This window comes from Leuciscus leuciscus, assembly GCF_965113295.1.
Source record: "Leuciscus leuciscus genome assembly, chromosome: 5".
NCBI lineage: Eukaryota > Metazoa > Chordata > Actinopteri > Cypriniformes > Leuciscidae > Leuciscus > Leuciscus leuciscus.
The window spans coordinates 27,976,100-27,993,765 of NC_138729.1; the positions used below are offsets into that span (position 1 = coordinate 27,976,100).

At 37.8% G+C, this 17,666-nt stretch overlaps 2 protein-coding genes across 6 annotated transcripts in view; one reads left to right on the forward strand and one right to left on the reverse strand.

Moving 5' to 3' along the window:
• Positions 1–16,505, forward strand: slc12a9 (solute carrier family 12 member 9). 2 transcript variants are annotated; one of them, XM_082169137.1, is made up of 14 exons: positions 1–395; positions 1,590–1,803; positions 1,954–2,088; positions 4,971–5,108; positions 5,196–5,498; positions 7,070–7,177; positions 7,315–7,426; positions 7,545–7,702; positions 9,177–9,259; positions 9,811–9,935; positions 11,838–12,030; positions 12,108–12,282; positions 13,114–13,260; positions 14,183–16,505. In XM_082169137.1, the coding sequence occupies exons 2-14, from the start codon at positions 1,608–1,610 to the stop codon at positions 15,004–15,006; spliced, it is 2,697 nt and encodes an 898-aa protein (XP_082025263.1). In that variant the 5' UTR covers positions 1–395; positions 1,590–1,607; the 3' UTR covers positions 15,007–16,505. The 2 variants fall into 2 exon arrangements, with proteins under 2 accessions (XP_082025263.1, XP_082025262.1); XM_082169136.1 differs by having other exon boundaries at positions 1,605–1,803.
• Positions 16,108–17,666, reverse strand: part of hsd20b2 (hydroxysteroid (20-beta) dehydrogenase 2) — a 15,204-nt gene continuing 13,645 nt past the window's right edge. For all 4 annotated transcript variants that reach the window (XM_082169198.1, XM_082169196.1, XM_082169197.1 and 1 more), the window contains one exon: positions 16,108–17,579. In XM_082169198.1, the coding sequence (XP_082025324.1) occupies positions 17,442–17,579 (138 nt within the window). In that variant the 3' untranslated portion in view covers positions 16,108–17,441. The remainder of the gene's footprint in view (positions 17,580–17,666) is intronic.

Below are 17,666 nucleotides of genomic sequence, written 5' to 3' on the forward strand. Positions count from 1 at the left end.
AAACAAATAAAGGGTCAGCCAGGCGGCGCACAGTCCCGCCGTACTGCCGTATGATAGTACGGTTTCGATTAGGACCTTTCCATGGACCGTTACGTAATAGATTTATGTTTTCATTAGGTCCTGCTGTCTGTTGTTCATTGTCAGGTCCACAGGGGTCTCACCATCCGTCATGTCCCGGGGGTTTGATCACGAGATCTGAGAACTTTCCACCTGCGATTCTTTAAAGAAACGAAACCAACTCGACATGATGCTCTGATGAAACATTAGGACATCCTGCATCCACATTCTCAAAACGAGTAGTTTGGTTTTCTTGTGGTTTTGTGTAGTTTCTTCTAAAAGCGGAAGTAACATACAGCATTTAGATCGGAGTCGCCGCTGTTGTTTATAAAGGACAGGTAGGTTGTGTTTGTTTCTTAACCTCCCTACTGTACTTTACCGTTAACATTATGTGTCACGAATGATGATAACCGTACACGCCCAGGCATCAGTAACTGCTTTAGGAGATGGAGGTCTCATTCTCCTCTAGAAATGTTAGATGCCTTTTCTGGAATGAATGTCTGCTAGTTTATTCAAACTACTTGGATGTTGTTGTTGTATGGCAGCGGGGTATTTTATAGTCAGGTTATCCTCTTTACCTTTATAGGACTTAACATTTGTTTTTCAACCGCGTATTTCGGATTGTTTACATTGTCATGCACTTCCGCTACTAGAACGATGCAATATTTGTTGTAAAAACACCCAAGACGTTCAATGAGACATTCATTGTCTTGTAGTTTCAGGGTTCCCACTGTCTGAAACTGATTCAGGCCTGAAAAAGCCATGGAAATAAACACAATTCTAAGCCACTGACATTTCTATGGTGAAGGGATTATGTTATGAGTTATGCTCAGCTCTAAAATAATTAATCAGCTAACGTTAGATGTTTTGAAAGTAAACTCTGTAAAAAAAAAAAAAAAACATTAAAAAAAAACATAAAGCCAATATAAGAAATCCTATCCAATTATCATGAACTTGACATTACCATAGTAAGAGTGACTGCTTTTTTACCCATTTTTAAAATAATAATTATTAGAAATACACACTACCATTCAAAAGTTTGAGATTAGGGTTAAAATGACAGTTAAAAAAAAAAAAAAAATTTTTAAATGTAAATTATTCCTGATTTTTCAGCTTCATTACTCCAGTCTTCAGTGTTACATGATGCTTCAGAAATCATTCTAATGCTTATTTGCTGCTCAAGAAATATTTATAAATGTTGAAAACAGCATAATATTTTTGAGGAATCATGATCCATTTTTTTTTTCACGATTTTTTGATGAATAGAAAGTTCAAAAGAACAGCGTTAATTCAAAACATTGTAACAGTTTTCACTGTCATTTTGAGCAATTTAGTGTGCCCCTGCAAAATAAAAATACTAACCAATTAAAATGGCCCTAAGCTTTTGAACAGTAATTTAGATTTAGCATATTTCAATAATAATAAAAAACAGTCAAAGCTCTTTTAATAGCTGACAAAAGTTAAAAAATCTATTTGTGTCTTTTCTTGTTTTTTGTTTGATTGTACTGAACAGGAAACGGTTTTATCTGTAGGTTCCTGTTTTTCAGACCATGGCAAACGAGCACTCGCCTCTTCTTGTTCACGGGGTGTACAGCATGATGGGAGATGCTGAAGATTCCAGGGGTGTATCAGCAGTGACAGGAGAGGGATCGCCCAAATCAAACCCCCGCAAACTCAACACCTTTTTTGGTGTCATGGTGCCCACCATCCTCTCCATGTTCAGTATTGTGCTCTTTCTTCGCACAGGTGAGTGTGACATTGGAAAGGACAGAAGAGTATGGCAGGAGATTTTATAAAGCATTTTAATATGGTGATCTATCGCAATATAATTCCCCTCTGTGTGGCTCTGGGTGTGTTTTTGTGCATAAATAATTCTGATAAATGTCTATGTTTCAGGTTTTGTTGTGGGCCAGGCCGGTCTTCTCCATGGTCTCCTCATGCTGTTTGTGGCCTACTTCATCATTTCATTGACAATCCTGTCTATATGTGCTATTTCAACTAATGGCGCTGTGGAAGGGGGCGGGGCCTACTGTATCCTTAACCAATCTCTCTGCCTTATAGAGTGCTAGTTGCAGGGTGAATTCTAAATGCTGTTTTTTGAAGGGCAATAGTGCAACAGTGCCCGCCCCCTTTTTCAGCGGCGCTGGTTCCAGAAGTATTTATTTTTTCGTCCATTTTTCCCATAGGGATTTTAAAATAGTCTTTGTTAAAGAGTTATAAGCCCTGAACCAAGCCAATCAGCTATGAGGTGAATCACTACACTACAAAGAAAAATACAAAGGTACAAGACCGTGCACTTAACGGTTTTATTGAGGGAAAGAACTACAATCCCATGAAGCTTTGCGAACTGCATAATCAATTTATAGAGAAATAAAAAACTACTCATTTACAAATGTTGATTATATGTATAAAAACCAATACTTTTTAAGTTTATTGCAAAAAGAGGCGTAAATACAAACATTTCAGCATTTTGAGAGCGTAGGGCGATAGATTTGATTACATAATTCACAATGCTTCATGGGAGTGGGCGGAGCTAAAGAGCTATTTTGGTGTGTGTTGTTTTTTTGACTCTCTGGTAATGTAGTTTTTCACCAGGAATTCCACTGTTAAACACGATTATTGAAAAAAACAAAACAAAAACAAAAAAACGCTGAAATAACGTGGACTGATGGCTTTAACAGAAGCAAATACCATGAATTAACAACATTGTAGCTCACAGTAGGCCTGTCTTTAAAGGTTTATAAGCTATCGTTCAAAATCAATTTCCTTATGGATAAAATTTATGTAATTTTTACTTCTGGAACCCGACTGTTGCACTCTATTAGGTAAAGGGACACCATTTGTAGGGGCTCTCCAAATGAAAGTGAACAACTGAATCCCTTCACAAAGGGCCAGCCCTTTGATAACTTCAAGTCCATTAACAAAGGTTACATGCTATGGTCACTTAGAGGAAGTCATTTTATCGTTTATGGTCACTTGACACAGGGTCGATTCATTTTTAAGCTAGATGGGAGGAAAGTTTAAGATAAAGAAAATTAATTAAAGGGTTGGTTCACCCAAAAATTTTAATTCTGTCATTAATTACTCACTCTCATGTTGTTCCAAACCCATAAGACTTTTGTTAATCTTCGGAACACAAATGAAGATATTTTTTTCTGAAATTCGAGAGATTTCGGACCCCCCCCCCCCCCCCCATAGACTGCAACGTAGTTGCCACTTTCAAGGCCCAGAAAGGTAGTAGGGACATTGTTAAAATAGTCCATGTGACTAAAGTGGTTTAACCTTAATGTTATGCAGCGACGAGAACACTTTTTGTGCATAAAAAAAAACAACAACAAAAATAACGACTTTATTCAAAAAATATTTCTCTTACGTGTCAGTCTCTGACGCTGTTCACATGAGCACCTCGACACATGCGTGAGCTGCTGACGCAGGAGCCGGCCGATACTGAGCCGGGTTTCTGACGTAGAACCCGGAAGTGCTGCACTGTGTTTACAACGTGAACAGCGTCAGAGACTGACACAGAGGAGAAGAAATTGTTGAATAAAGTCATTGTTTCTGTTTGTTTTTTTGTGCACAAAAAGTATTCTCGTCGCTTCATAACATTAAAGGTGCAATAGGCGATCTGGGAAATGCTAACTTTAGCCGGCTAGCATTGAAAGCATACGATCCCACCCTCCCTGCAAATCACCGTCCAAAGACACGCCTCCTCCAAAACACATGAAATACACAGGCCAGAAGCGAGACGACCAGAGACAACGTTATTGGATTACGTCCATAGCGATTCGGATTACATCATGTGTCATTCACCTGTGAGAAAACTTTACAGTACAGTAAGGGGAGAAACAGAAGCGCTTGCTTGTATACATAAGCATGTGATTGTGAAATGACTCCAATTCAGAAGTTGACCTGTTGACATAAAGGAAAGAATGCACTGTATTTCAGCTTTATTCCTATGCGATGTCAGGACATGGCGCAGCACAGTCGAATCTCACTGAGTTATCTGCATAGGGCAAAGTCAGCGGTACAACTGTAACTGTACTGTCAAACTTGAAAATCTTCCACTTGTTGTCGGTTCAGAAGGAAAGTTAGGTTGTTTGCCTGCCATTCTCACTCTGTTTGCACAGTGTACGAGAACGTGCTAATGGCGTATGATGTCTGCATGAACAGGCTGCGCAGTGTTATATAAACACATGCTGACTGACAGGGGACACAAATGGTATGATTTAATTCTGACCAAATTAAATAAATGGATGAACTTATGGTTCTATGCCTTCCACTGGCATTTAGACCGCTAAACATTGTGATTGCTATCAAGATATGAGGAGATTTTCAATCAGCATAACACATTTTTTTTTGTAGAGAATCACCTATTGTGCTTTTAATCTTGAACCACTTTAGACACATGGACTATTTTTCCTTTATTAAGTCTTTTGTACCTTTATGGGCCTTGAAAGTGGTGATTACGTTGCAGTCTATGTGAGGATGCAAAGCTCTCGGATTTCATTAAAAAAAAAATCTTAATTTGTCTTACTGGTTTGTTATAACATGAGGGTGAGTAATTAATGACAGAATTTGAATTTTTTGGTTGAACTATCTTTGTGAGGGCATTAATTGATATAATGCAATCCTAGCCCCGACTAAATGACTAACCCTAACCTTAACCCTAAAACCAGGGTTAAGGTGAGAATAATGAAGAAATTACATTGTCTTCATTGCTCCCTTTGCCAAGTGCATTCCAAACGGCTACATTTTGACACACAGGTGCCTTCCTTCATCCAAAGTCTCCACTTCAAGGGCTTTGCCCCTCAGAGTGAGAAAGGCATATGGATGCTCCCTCCCTTCCTATTGGAATTTGTTGTTCATGAGTGTTTGCATATTGTTGTTGTTGACGTTTAACTCTTTAGTATTAGTCATGATCAGTCGTTCTCTGGGGCCAGAGTTTGGAGGCAGTATCGGCCTTATGTTTTACTTGGCGAAGGTATGTGCATGTGGCGTCTATGTCCTCGGCCTGGTGGAGGCCATACTGGACGTCTTCGGGAAGGATCCAGGTGAGCGCTAAACTGTCTTTGAAGCAAATGAAATCAGTAACACAGAGCTTTTTTTACAGCGAAGCTTCTCTTTTCTTCTCTCTCCAGGCTCTGCTGTGTCACAGGGGCTGCATGTGTTGCCGCAGGGCTACTGGTACACCGTGTTGTACTCCTCTGTAGTGCTGTTGCTATGTCTGGTGGTGTGTCTGGTCGGTGCTCATATCTACGCCAAAGCCTCTTTTATCATTCTGGTGGTGGTGACGGTGTCTCTGATCTCCATCATCATCAGCCCCCTTATACTCAGTCCACAGCGCTTCAACATCACACACACATACGACAACAACCACAGCGTCACTGTCAGCCCCAGCTACACAGGCTTCAACGGCACTACATTAAAGAACAACCTTGGACGTGAGTGAGATTATCATCAATGCAATAATGATACTGACTGTTGTGGTGATTACAGTTGATGCTCTTTAGCAGTTATATTTCAAAATACTTCGAAGACAAATGAGACTGATCACAATTATGGAGTCCTGTCTGTTAGATAAAACATTTAGTGGAAAAATATTCAAATGATTGGATATTTATACTTTTCTAATGATATTTTGAAAAACGCAAACAAAGAGGCAAACATTTGACAGAAAAATTGAACGTTCCTCAAAAGAACATTTTGATTTACAAGAAAAGGAAGTTTATAATGAGTTTTTGCACATAATTGTAGTTTGAGTTCAGTAAGATTTCTTCTAAAGAAATTAATGTTTTCATTCAGCAAAGATACATTCAGTTGATCAAATGTGATAGTAAAGACTTTTAGATTGTTGGATTGTTTAAACTAAAGCATGTTTGATTAAAGTTTTTAATTAAGAGATATTTATAAATAATATAACAGAGATACAGTCTTGCTCAAAATGGGGATCATACAAAATGCATATTATTTTATATTTAGTCCTGTCCTCAATATGATATTTGACATAAAAGATGTTTACATATACTCCACAAGGCAAAAAAATTGTGGAATTTATAAAAATGATCCCGTCAAAAGTACTTACCCTTGATTCTTAATACTGTGTCGCAGTACTAAATAAAAAAATTGTTTAAACAAAATAAGAAACATTTGGACATCTTCATCCTGTTCAAAAGTTTTCACCCCCTGCTCTTAATGCATTGTGTTTCTATCTGGAGCATCAATGAATGTTTGTACCTTTTTTAATGGTTGTGTGTGAGTCCCTCAAATGCCCTCCGTGTGAAAATATGTATCTCAAAATCATAGTCACTGCTGAAAAGGGTTCAAATATGCAAAAGATGCTGGAAAACTGAAGGATTTTTCTGAATAACATTGGGCAGTTTAACTGCTCAGGACAAACAAGGGACTCAGGGACAACCATCACAAAAAACACAGTCGTGGATCATCCAGCGACACTGGATCAAGGATCCAGTATTAAGAATCAAGGGTATGTAAACGTTTGAACGGGGTCATTTTTTTAAAATTCAGCTATTTCTTTTTTTTTGTCTTGTGGACTATATGTAAACATCTTTTTATGTAAAATATCTAGCATACATTTTGTATGATCCCTATTATTTTGTTATAATAATGAACATTTAGCAGATTCTGCAAGGTGTATATAAACTTTTGAGCATGACTGTAAGTACAGTAGTAAAGAGACCAACAGCAGAAACAGAAAGTTATCTCTGACCTATGTACAAACATGTTAACAGCAAATTCTCCATGAATTTCCACGGTGTTGATATTATTGTAGTGTGGTACAAGTACATGCAAGTACAGTAATAAAATTTAGTTTTCCACTAAAATCATAATAGTTTGCAGAGTACTTGGAAGATTATGGATCACCTCAAATGCAGCCATATATAACAGGCTCTGTATTGCAGTCAACCATCAGGGAGCACACATAAAGCCCTTTTCATTAATTTCTATAATTACTGCACTAGCATGAATTTTGTCCACATGTTTCCTCCTGTAGCGCGCTACTCTCTGGACTACAGTACCAACACAATGATGTCTTTCGCCACTGTATTTGCTGTGATGTTCACTAGCTGCACAGGCATCATGGCAGGAGCCAACATGTCGGGTACAAAACCACAGACGCCCACATACACCATTCACGCAGTTACTTTAATTGGATACTCTTTTTGGTTGCTGATGTGTTTGTGTTGCCTTTTACAGTACTGTCAAAAACATGTCATTTGATTTGTCTCACTTCCTCAGGTGAGCTGAAGGACCCCAGTGAGTCAATACCTAAAGGGACTATCATAGCGGTGTCCTACACCTTCACTGTCTACCTGCTTCTCTTCCTGCTCCTGAGCTCTACCTGCGACAGGTGCCGTTAACGACACTCAAGCCACATGGGAAAACATGCGTTTACACAATGCTTTGTTTTTCCTCTCATTCGTCTCTCCTTTATTCCTCCTGTCGTTCTCTTGGTTTCTCTCTCTCAGGTTGTTGTTGATCAATGATTATGCAGTGTTCCAGCGTGTGAACGTGTGGCCTCCGCTGGTGACGATTGGGGTGTACTGCGCGTCTCTCTCAGCTGCTATGTGCTCCATGATAGGAGCTTCCCGAATCCTCCACGCTCTTGCTCTGGACAAGCTTTTTGGTTAGTGTGCATTTGAGGGTTTGGTCTCTTTAAGGGACAAATTTCAGACTGGAAACTGATACTGAGATGGTGATATATGGTATGGTTGTTGACATCTCCACAAGAAGTGTTATCGGAAAATTCTTGGGCTTGTTATTGAGCAATACTTGGAAAACGGTATTCATGGTTCCTAAGAAAAATGATTAGTGAATATTTTTCATTTTTGTCACATTTTCTAGGCTGTTTTATGGTGTGAGAGGTCATATGTTCTGTGCAAGAAGGTAAAAAAGGGACATTTTTACTAAAGGAATCATAACACATGCTCATTTCCTTCAATCATTTTCTACTGAAATCGGTTAATTGACTGAATCAAAAAACAATCTATTCTTATTGAGAATTTATTTATTATTAAAAAAATTCCTGTCAAAACATATATTTAAAAAATCATTCACAGGAATCACAGAAAATGATTTGTCACACAGTGGGATCGTGGTGACAGAGTTATTACAGATTATTATTATTATATAGAAACTTATTGTAGAAAACTAAGTTATGTAAAGCATCTTGAAAAGTTTCAATTTAAGGAATAAACAAGCGTAAAACAGCATAAATGTAAGATATCTAGAAGGCAAGCCTCTTCAAAACACCAGTACACATTTATTTAAAATATAATGCATGTACAAATAGGAAACATCAGTTCACTATTTTCGGATTGTTTGCATAAAAGAAAAAGAATAAGAATATATTTGTCTGGCTCATTTATCATGGCTCATATAACACATTTTAAATTCTTGTATGATTTAATGTCACACACTTTTTCTAAGACTCTTTACTAAATTACTATTTGATTATGATTATACACTAGAGTTGAAAAGTTTGGTGTCAGTAACATTTGTTTTTATGTTTTTGAAAGATTTTTTTTTTTTGTTCACCAAGGCTGCACTTATTTGATCAAAAATACTATAAAACGATTTTATTTATTAATTAGTAAAATATTGTGAAATGTATTACAACTGAAAATAGCTGTTTTTAATTTATTACATTTTAAAATGTAATTTATTTATATGATGGCACAGCTGAATTTTCAGCATCATTACATTTTTTCATTCATGTACAGTTTTTCAGGATTTTATAACTAATAGAAAGTTCAAAAGAACTTTTTGTAACAGTGTTCAAGTTCTTATTCTGACTTTTGACAAATTGAATGCATCTTTTTGGAATAAAAGTATTAATTTCTTGAAAAAATTAAATGACCCCAAACTTTTAAATGGTAGTGTAAACATATAAAATGATGTCCTAACAGTATAATTCCCTGGATTTAGGAAATCATACTGTTAACCACCCATTGACGCAGCAACTAAGTTACATGGCTGAGTTTGAGGAGACTGTTATGATATGATGGTGTAATAGTATCCTGGAGTGAGATGATAGTACTGCTCTGTTGGGGTGTGTCATGGGTTTGTTGATCTGTGCTGTGTGTGTGATCTGGTTTCAGGTCTGCCTTTGGCTCCGGCTGCAGTCACCTCCAGCTCTGGGAACCCATGGGTATCTGTGCTCTACACCTGGGGCCTGGTGCAGGTACAGGGAGCTGTGTGCATATGTCTTTGGATGCTATTTCTGTGACACGTAAAATATAAAGAGTATGTCTGTTAAAGGCACACTATGCAGTTTCCGTTTTTCTCAAACAGCGACCCCTAGAGTCACTGTGGAGTAGTTGTATTTAACGTTACTGTCGTAAATACCACTCACGCAGAGCCGTCTCTGCACTCACGGCCTGATCCCTCGTTTTCTTTCCTCTTCCGACCGCGCTTTCTTCGTTTTCTTCATCGTCTCTGCCATGATTCACGTCTGAAATGCGTGTTAGTGTCTTCCATAGAGGCTGCTTCATATGTTGTTGATGTATGTGACGTCGTGCCGTAAAACAAGTCGTGATTCTTGCGAGATTTGTTGGGACCTCTCAAACTTGCATTGCTGGTTTTGCCAGTGGTGTCCCCCCCCGCTGCTTTGCTAATGGGATCATTCGCCCTACTACGAGTTTGTTTACCATCGAAACGATTTCGAAGCTATTATATTAAGGTACAAATCTTGCATTGTATGCCTTTAAGATTTTGTGTGTGTGTTTGTTGTAGTGTACGCTGTTTGCAGGACAGCTGAATGTGATTGCTGGTATCGTGACAGTGTTTTACCTGTTGGCGTATGCTGCGGTTGATTTGGCCTGTCTGGCTCTGGAATGGGCCTCTGCTCCAAACTTCAGGTACGTGTGTGTGTGGGTGTGTGGTCTTTTTATAAGGTTATTGTGACTAGGGGTGTGCGATATGACGATTTTTGATCGTGGACGATTAAAATGTCTCCACGATCTGCTTTTGAAGAAATATCGTAGAATCGTGCTGTTCTGGCGCCTCTGTCCCAACATACTGAACAACACGACGTATATTCACATAAAATGTTAACGCAGCGGAACGGGACTGCAGTTCACAAAAGTTCACAATTTGCATGTGCTTTAATGCCTTGTCGGTTAAACATTTAATTCGCGTGCTGATGCGCTGTTCTAACGTGTGCGTTTCTCAGCGCGTACATGTGAAGCTCACATGCACTAAAAGCCAGTCTACCAGCGCCTTGATACTGGACTAAGTTATCTTTCGAGTCTTATTGTGCTTATACTGTTAAATACACACAAGGTTTACATAAACAAAGTCGGTTATGTCTAAAGTGAAAGCAAACTTGAGAAAATTGAGAGAAAATCTGCTTGTCAAATGCGTGTATATTAGACGCGTCGCGTGCAGCTCTTAAAGAGACAGTAGCAATAGTAAACACGCTGCCGCTTGTCCTTAAAGGGATAGTTCACCCAAAAATAAAAATTATCTCATCATTTACGCACTATAATGTTGTTCCAAACCTGTTTTAATTTCCTTCTAATAGTTTCTAATATTTTTCTAATATTAATATTTTGAAGAATGTGGCTATCAAAACAGTATAGCTGGTCCCCATTGACTTCCATAGGAGAAAAATATACTATGGTAGTCACTGGGGTATATCAACTGTTTGGTTACCCACATTCTTCCAAATAACTTTTATTTTCAACAGAAGAAAGAAACTTATTCGAGTTTAAAACAACTTGAGAGAGTAAATTATGATCATTTGAATTTATGATAATTTGAATAAAACAACAAAATGCAAAGAGAAAATCACTCACTGCTCTTGACTGATAACTTTAATAGTAGCTTTAATAAGTATCAATGTATAATTTATACAGTGAAGTCTGTTTTGTTTTATTTTCATATTTGTTCATTTAATTACTTTCTTCAATGCTACTGTTAAATACACCTACTGTAGCTGAAAACGTAAAGCACTGTTTAGCCTATTTCATTTGTATATTAAGTTGTGTATGTGTAATGTGTGTCTTTGATCTTAATATTTAATAACAAAGAAAATAATGACAAATATATTTATCTTCGCCCCTGTCTGCCATTTTGTTATTTTGTTACCCAAGGCTTTGTTTTTAAAATATGGACATTAGATTGGCTGTAATGCTAAGTCACAAAATAGTAACATAAACCAACATAAAAAGAATCGTGATAAAATCGTTAATTGTGATTTTCCTGAAAAAAATCGTGATATGATATTTTTGCCATATCGCCCACCCCTAATTGTGACTTTATATCTCACAATGTGCCTTCATATGTTATAATGTGACTGTCTTGCATCTGGAACTTTATTTCTTGGGTTTGTGACTTCATGACTTTTATCTCGCAATGTAAGAATCTCTTATTTTTAACTTGTGTCTAATAATAACCTTTTTATTGTTTTTTACCCTGTGGTGGTTTTTCAGTTTGCTTTTGATAATCACTCAAAGGACATGTTCTGTCAATTCTTTAGTTTGTAAATGTACGCTACCTTTCAAAAAGTTTGGGGTCGGTTATATGTTTTTGATAGTCTCTTTTGCTGACCAAGGTTGCATTTATTGGATCAAAAAAATACAGGAAAAACAGAAATATTATGTGTAAAGTTTAAAAGACCAGCATGAAATAGAAATCTTTACTGTCACTTTTGATTGATTTAATGCGTCCTTGCGGAATAGAAGTATTTATTTCTTAAAATCGTAATGACCCCAAATTTTTGAACAGTAGTGTAAGTATTTATTCTTCTTTCTTTCCAGGCCCACATTTCAGTTTTTCTCTTGGCACACATGTTTGTTGGGTATTGTCAGCTGTGTGGTAATGATGTTCGTGATAAACCCAGTGTATTCCTCGGCCAGTATCGTCCTGCTGCTACTCCTCCTGCTGATCCTGCACTACCGCTCTCCCACCAGCAGCTGGGGCTACATCAGCCAAGCACTAATCTTCCATCAGGTACATACACGCACACAAAACACATGTGAATGCACTAAATTTTAAATCCATAAGACAATCTTTCTGTGCTCTTTCAGGTGAGGAAGTACCTTCTGATGTTAGACTCCCGTAAGGATCATGTGAAGTTCTGGCGGCCGCAGGTCTTACTGATGGTGGCAAACCCACGCTCCTCCTGTCAGCTCATCTGCTTTGTCAACCAGCTGAAGAAAGGAGGGCTGTTTGTTCTTGGACATGTACAGATCGGCGATCTAGGTAGGACAAAAGGGGTATTAGGTTCAGGCGGCAGCTTTATGAGAGAACCCAAGTTTCACAAGACCAATAGACCAAAAGTTTCGACCCTTGTTAGTTACCACTTATGTGTTTTTATGATCTCTGGCTGAAATCCAGACGTTTTAACTGCTTCCTCTGATTCTTAAAGAAAAAATCAGAGATCATGTATACCTAATGTTTTAGAATGCTGCTTTCTCCAAAAACTATGTGCAGTTGCATAAACATTTCCTGAGTTTATGTAAACGGGGTCATTGTTGCTGTGTGAGTCTGGTCAGGATGCTCAAATAAACAGAGCCATGTTTTGATAACATCACATAGTCACAGGGCTTTTACACTTTTCAGGGAAGTCGGATACACCAAAATACCTCAAGTTGTTTTGTTTTGGTTACATTTTTGCAGCTAATGTAATGTTTCAATTGTAATCTGTTCATTTCAGTCAGTTTGGCTGGTAACTCGGGCTCATCCACCCCCATAGAACCTCAAGGGACACTTCACCCAAAAATTGTCGTTCCAAACCTGTTTGACTTCTTTCTTCTGCAAAGCATAGAAGAAGATATTTTGAAGAATGTCGATAACCAAACCATTTTGATTGGCATTGACAAAAAACACGTCTAAAAATGAATATCTAAAAATATTTTCTTAATAACAAATGTCTAAATGATGACAGAATTCTCATTTTTGGCTGAACTATCCCTTTATTAAACAATCTTCCTCTCTTCCTCCTGTAAACTCATTTTACTTTATCATGTTGTTGCACACAGAATGGAAAGGAGCAAATGACCAAACGTAATCTCTCTGAACTCTCTCTTGCAGACATGTTGCCCTCAGACCCAGTGCAGCCGCAGTATAATTTCTGGTTGAGTCTGGTGGATAAGTTGGGTGTGAAGGCCTTTGTGGATCTGACTCTTTCTCCCTCCGTCAGGCAGGGCACTCAACATCTGCTCCGCATCACTGGACTGGGTGAGACATTTCCTGATCAGGATATCTTTTTGATACGGAGCCAGAAAGCATCTATTAGATTAGATTCTAGATCTTCATTGTTACTGTACAAAGTACAAGTGCCTAGCCAGTGAAATTACAGACAGAGAGTCCTAGACAAGTTGGCAGCACAAATAGTTTCACTTTAAAAAAAAGCCAATTGTTTCGCATATTAAAACACATAGACTGCTAAAAAAAATACCATAAAAGTACTCAAACCACAAGGAAAAAAGCAACACGTTCCCTTTAGAGCAGTTTGTAAGAGAACTTTAAATGTATTCAAAGAAAGCACTTCCTTCAGTTTAGCTGAACATAATCTTGAGTTGGCTGTAAACAATCACTGTTTGTGTCATTTAGGCTTTTGTGGTTAGGCATCTTGTGAGCCGGTTCTTTTTAGTGCATCAAAAACACAAAACCAGTATAGACTGTTTCACAAACAAATGACTCCTATGAGTTAGTCCATATTAATGATTCATAAAGATACAGCACAACCAGTGTAAACTGATTTCACAACAAATGATACTTGTGAGCTGGTTCTTTTTAGTGAATCAAAAACCTACAGCACGACCAGTGTAGTCCATTTCAAGTCAAGTCAAGTCATCTTCATTTATATAGCGCTTTTAACAATGTAGATTGTTTCAAAGCAGCTTTACAGAGATAAACATATAATTTAAGGTAATATTGTTTTGGCTTTATAGCGGTTCTTTAATAACGTTATTTTCAGAAACGAATGACTACTGTGAGCTGGTTCTTTTTAGTAAATCATTTAGTAAATCAAATTTAATGAACAGTTTAAATGAGTTTGAAACTCTGCTCTGTATAACATGACATGTAGAGAATCTTCCAATCGAAATCAAATTATTAAAAATGTATCAATACTTCTATGTATTCTCTTCTTTTCCAGGAGGTATGAAGCCTAATACCCTGGTCTTGGGCTTCTATGACAACTGCTACCCAGAGGACTACTTCCTGCAGGACCCTGTCTTTTGCGAGGGCGATAGGGGTGAGGGGGATAATTTTGGGGTTGACCTCCCATCCTTACAGGCTCATTTTCCACTGGTGCGCCATGCGGAGAGCCCTCGCACACTGCAGCCCGAGGAGTATGTGAGCATCATCCTTGATGCCATAAAAATGGGCAAGAATGTTTGTTTAGCCAGGTACTTCTTCCAGCTACCGCCTGATAGCAAAGGTGTAACATGCATTAGGGGAAATGACAGCGTGGACACCATCGACGTGTGGCCGACAAACCTACTGTCCCCTGACAGTGCCAGTTACGCAGACGTGTGCAGTCTTTTCCTGCTTCAGATGGCGTGCGTGTTAAACATGGCCAGCAGGTGGCGTCGTGCGAGGTTACGTATATTCGTTTGTGTGGAGTCTGAATCGGGAGACCAGGGCTGGCTGGCTAAAGAGGAGCAATTTAGAGAGTTGCTGGGCAAGCTGAGGATCCGTGCCTCTATTAAGATTGTGGCGTGGGATAACGTGGCACGCATGTTTAGGGAGCAAAGCTCAGAGAGGCAAAACGTGTCTGAAGACTTCCTGTGTGCTGTGAATGCCCTACTGAAGGAACACAGCTCTACAGCAGCGGTGCGCTTCCTGTACTTGCCCCACCCTCCCTCCAGTTCGGAGCTGTCACAGCAGTACCTGACGCAGCTGGACGCTTTGACACGAGACCTGGGTCCAGCTCTCTTGATTCACGGGGTCACACCAGTCACATGTACTGAGCTCTGAGAAAACAATAACCAAAGCGTGTTTGTGTGATAGAGAGGAAAATCTGAAATGTTAGTGAGCGGAATACAAGTGTACAAGTACTTCTTAAATGGTGGGTGATTTTGAAGACCATCAAAAATGGGTGGAGTTTGTGCTCTCCCATTCAAAAATGTTATTTAAAGATGGATGGATGGAGTGTGTGTTATTGGTGAAAACGGCTTGTGTTTATGGGTGTATACTGCCAAATCATGTTGCAGTGTGCGGTTATTTTTGCGTTCTTCATGCGTCTCCGTTTGATCTCATCAACAGAAAGTTTAGTGTTTTCGTGGAAAGGGCTATAAATTTGAATGGCTAATGTTCATTCAAGTGTCAAGACAGTAAGTGTAAATATTTAAACAGATCCTGTGATCCATGTTTTTGTGTTTGTGCAAGACACTGTATGGAAAAAATAACATTGACTTTAATTGGGATGGAAAGTATTTGTCTAAATGAGACATGGTTATTGTTGGCACAGTAATAGGGCAAAGTGACCCTGTTCACTCAATTTTTGTTATTGTGATGTACTGTTGAATCATTTTGTTAATCATTTCTGCATTTTGTTATTGTGATACACTGTTGAGGCGTTTTGTTAATCATTTCTGCTTTTTCTTAGTATGAAACAACCCTCTGAACCAATTTTGACCCAGGTAGAGCTTGCAGGCCAATGAGGAGTCCTCAGGGGTTTAGGTCATTTTTGGTGTGATGGCAGAAATGCTGTTCCCAGCATCCGATTAGAGTTCTTACAATGGATTTGTGCATTCATGGTGTATTTACTGGATAATCATATGGACAGACATGCTGTTATTTATTATTATTACATTTTGTGTGTGCTTGTATGAGAAAGCAGGGAGAAAGAGTGAAAGTGTTTTCTTGTGCACATGTTTTTACAGTACAAATGCTCTTTGTACTAGGTGAAAGGTCATGAATGGCATCTGATTGGTCCGAGCTGATGATGATGTTTGTGTTGAGTCTGTGCTGGTCTTTGGGAACTGAAAAGGGACACTGGCTATAAATAATACTTGAATATTTTGCACATTTGCGCATGTGTTAATTTGTCAGCATTAACAAAAAACAATGCAGAAGCCCAAGAATATCAGGCCTTTATAATAGCTGTACAAGAGGTCTTATGATAAACAAGTAATTCCATTCTTTACATACATAATTATATAAAAAAAAGTTTTTGTTTTTATTAACAGTGCTTTAAGTATGTAAAAATTGCGTTACACAATCCAGTTTACATATAATCCGGAATATTTAGAAATCAGAAATCGTTAAGGCACATCATTAACATTAATATACTTTCAAAAATACATTCATACAATCACAGTATACAATCATGATCTTTGGTTGACAATTTAGCTCAACAGGAAGTTCAGTTAGGATGTACTGCAATTAACCAGCACTAGCAATGTATATGTAATAGCTTAATCATACGACTGAATGTAGAGTTTGTAAACTGAATATTAAATGATTAAACAAAACATTTGTCATCTTTTTCCTTCATTGACTTTCTTTATGCTGAATTTATAATTATATTCCACCCTAGAGTGTGTTCATGTCACATTATGGAAAAGCAATAAATACATTAAGTATTTAAATAGCCTACAGTATAAACTAGCTATTATAAAGTAGTTAATGTGTTCCAGTCCTGTGGCTCTTTTTCACATTTCCAAATTTAGAATACAGTGCTTCATGGGAGTGGGCGGAGCTAGAGAGCTAATTTTGGGGTGTTTTGCTTTGTTCTCTGATTGGTGTTATTTTCTGTACAGCATCATGGCTAATGTAGTTTTTCACCAGGAATTCCACTGTTAAACATGATTATTTACAACCTATATAACCTCGTAGCTCACAGTAAGTCTGTATTTAAAGGTGTACAAGTTATCGTTCAAAATCTTTGGTTCAAAAACCAGAGTTTTTACTTCTGGAACCCAGAATGATTACTGAAGGATCATGTGACTGCGAAGACTGGAGTAATTATACTGAAAATTCAGCATTGCAGAATAAATTGCATTTGATTTTTTTTTTTCATATTTTAAATAAAAGTTATATTAAATTGTAATATTTCAAAATGTTACTGTATTTTTTATCAAATAATCACAGCCTTAGTAAGCATAAGTGACCTTTTTTTCTTTCTTTTTTTTTTTTTACCCAGCTTAGTGTAAATGTCATTGAACTCTGTGAAAAGGGTCAATAGTTTGATACTGCTGAATCTGATTCCTATACAAATACACTCATATTAACTGAACATAGACCTTGGATCTGCCAACCTAACAGAAAATGTATAAACGTGGGTGTATTGTTACAATGCACCTGATTGCCTGTCACTGCAGTAGAAACAGTTTGTGTGTATAGTTCTTATTAATATCATTGGGCATATGTTTGTGTGTTATGTACATCTCTGTGGTCCACGGTTTGTGTCAGTCCTGTTTGTTGATTGTCTGCGCCATCCTCTCCTTTAATTTTGGTTCAATGGCACGAGCAAATTTTGCCACGAGTTTTACACAAAAGGACGTGAGACGCAGCCAGCCCGGGAAAAAAATGGACAGAGCAATGTGCTGAAACAACAAAGGGTGGTAAATAATCTTTCTTTAACATATTCAGATTTCTAAATTTTAGTTTTTTTAAAAAATAAAATACATTTC

What these genes read in the sequence shown, in the direction of transcription:
- slc12a9 (XM_082169137.1), top strand. Translation starts at nt 1,608, where the DNA reads ATGGCAAACGAGCACTCGCCTCTTCTTGTTCACGGGGTGTACAGCATG. An exon ending in TGCTCTGGACAAGCTTTTTG is followed by an intron (nt 7,703 to 9,176) that starts GTTAGTGTGCAT and finishes ATCTGGTTTCAG; the next exon opens with GTCTGCCTTTGGCTCCGGCT. An exon ending in GCTCCGCATCACTGGACTGG is followed by an intron (nt 13,261 to 14,182) that starts GTGAGACATTTC and finishes CTTCTTTTCCAG; the next exon opens with GAGGTATGAAGCCTAATACC.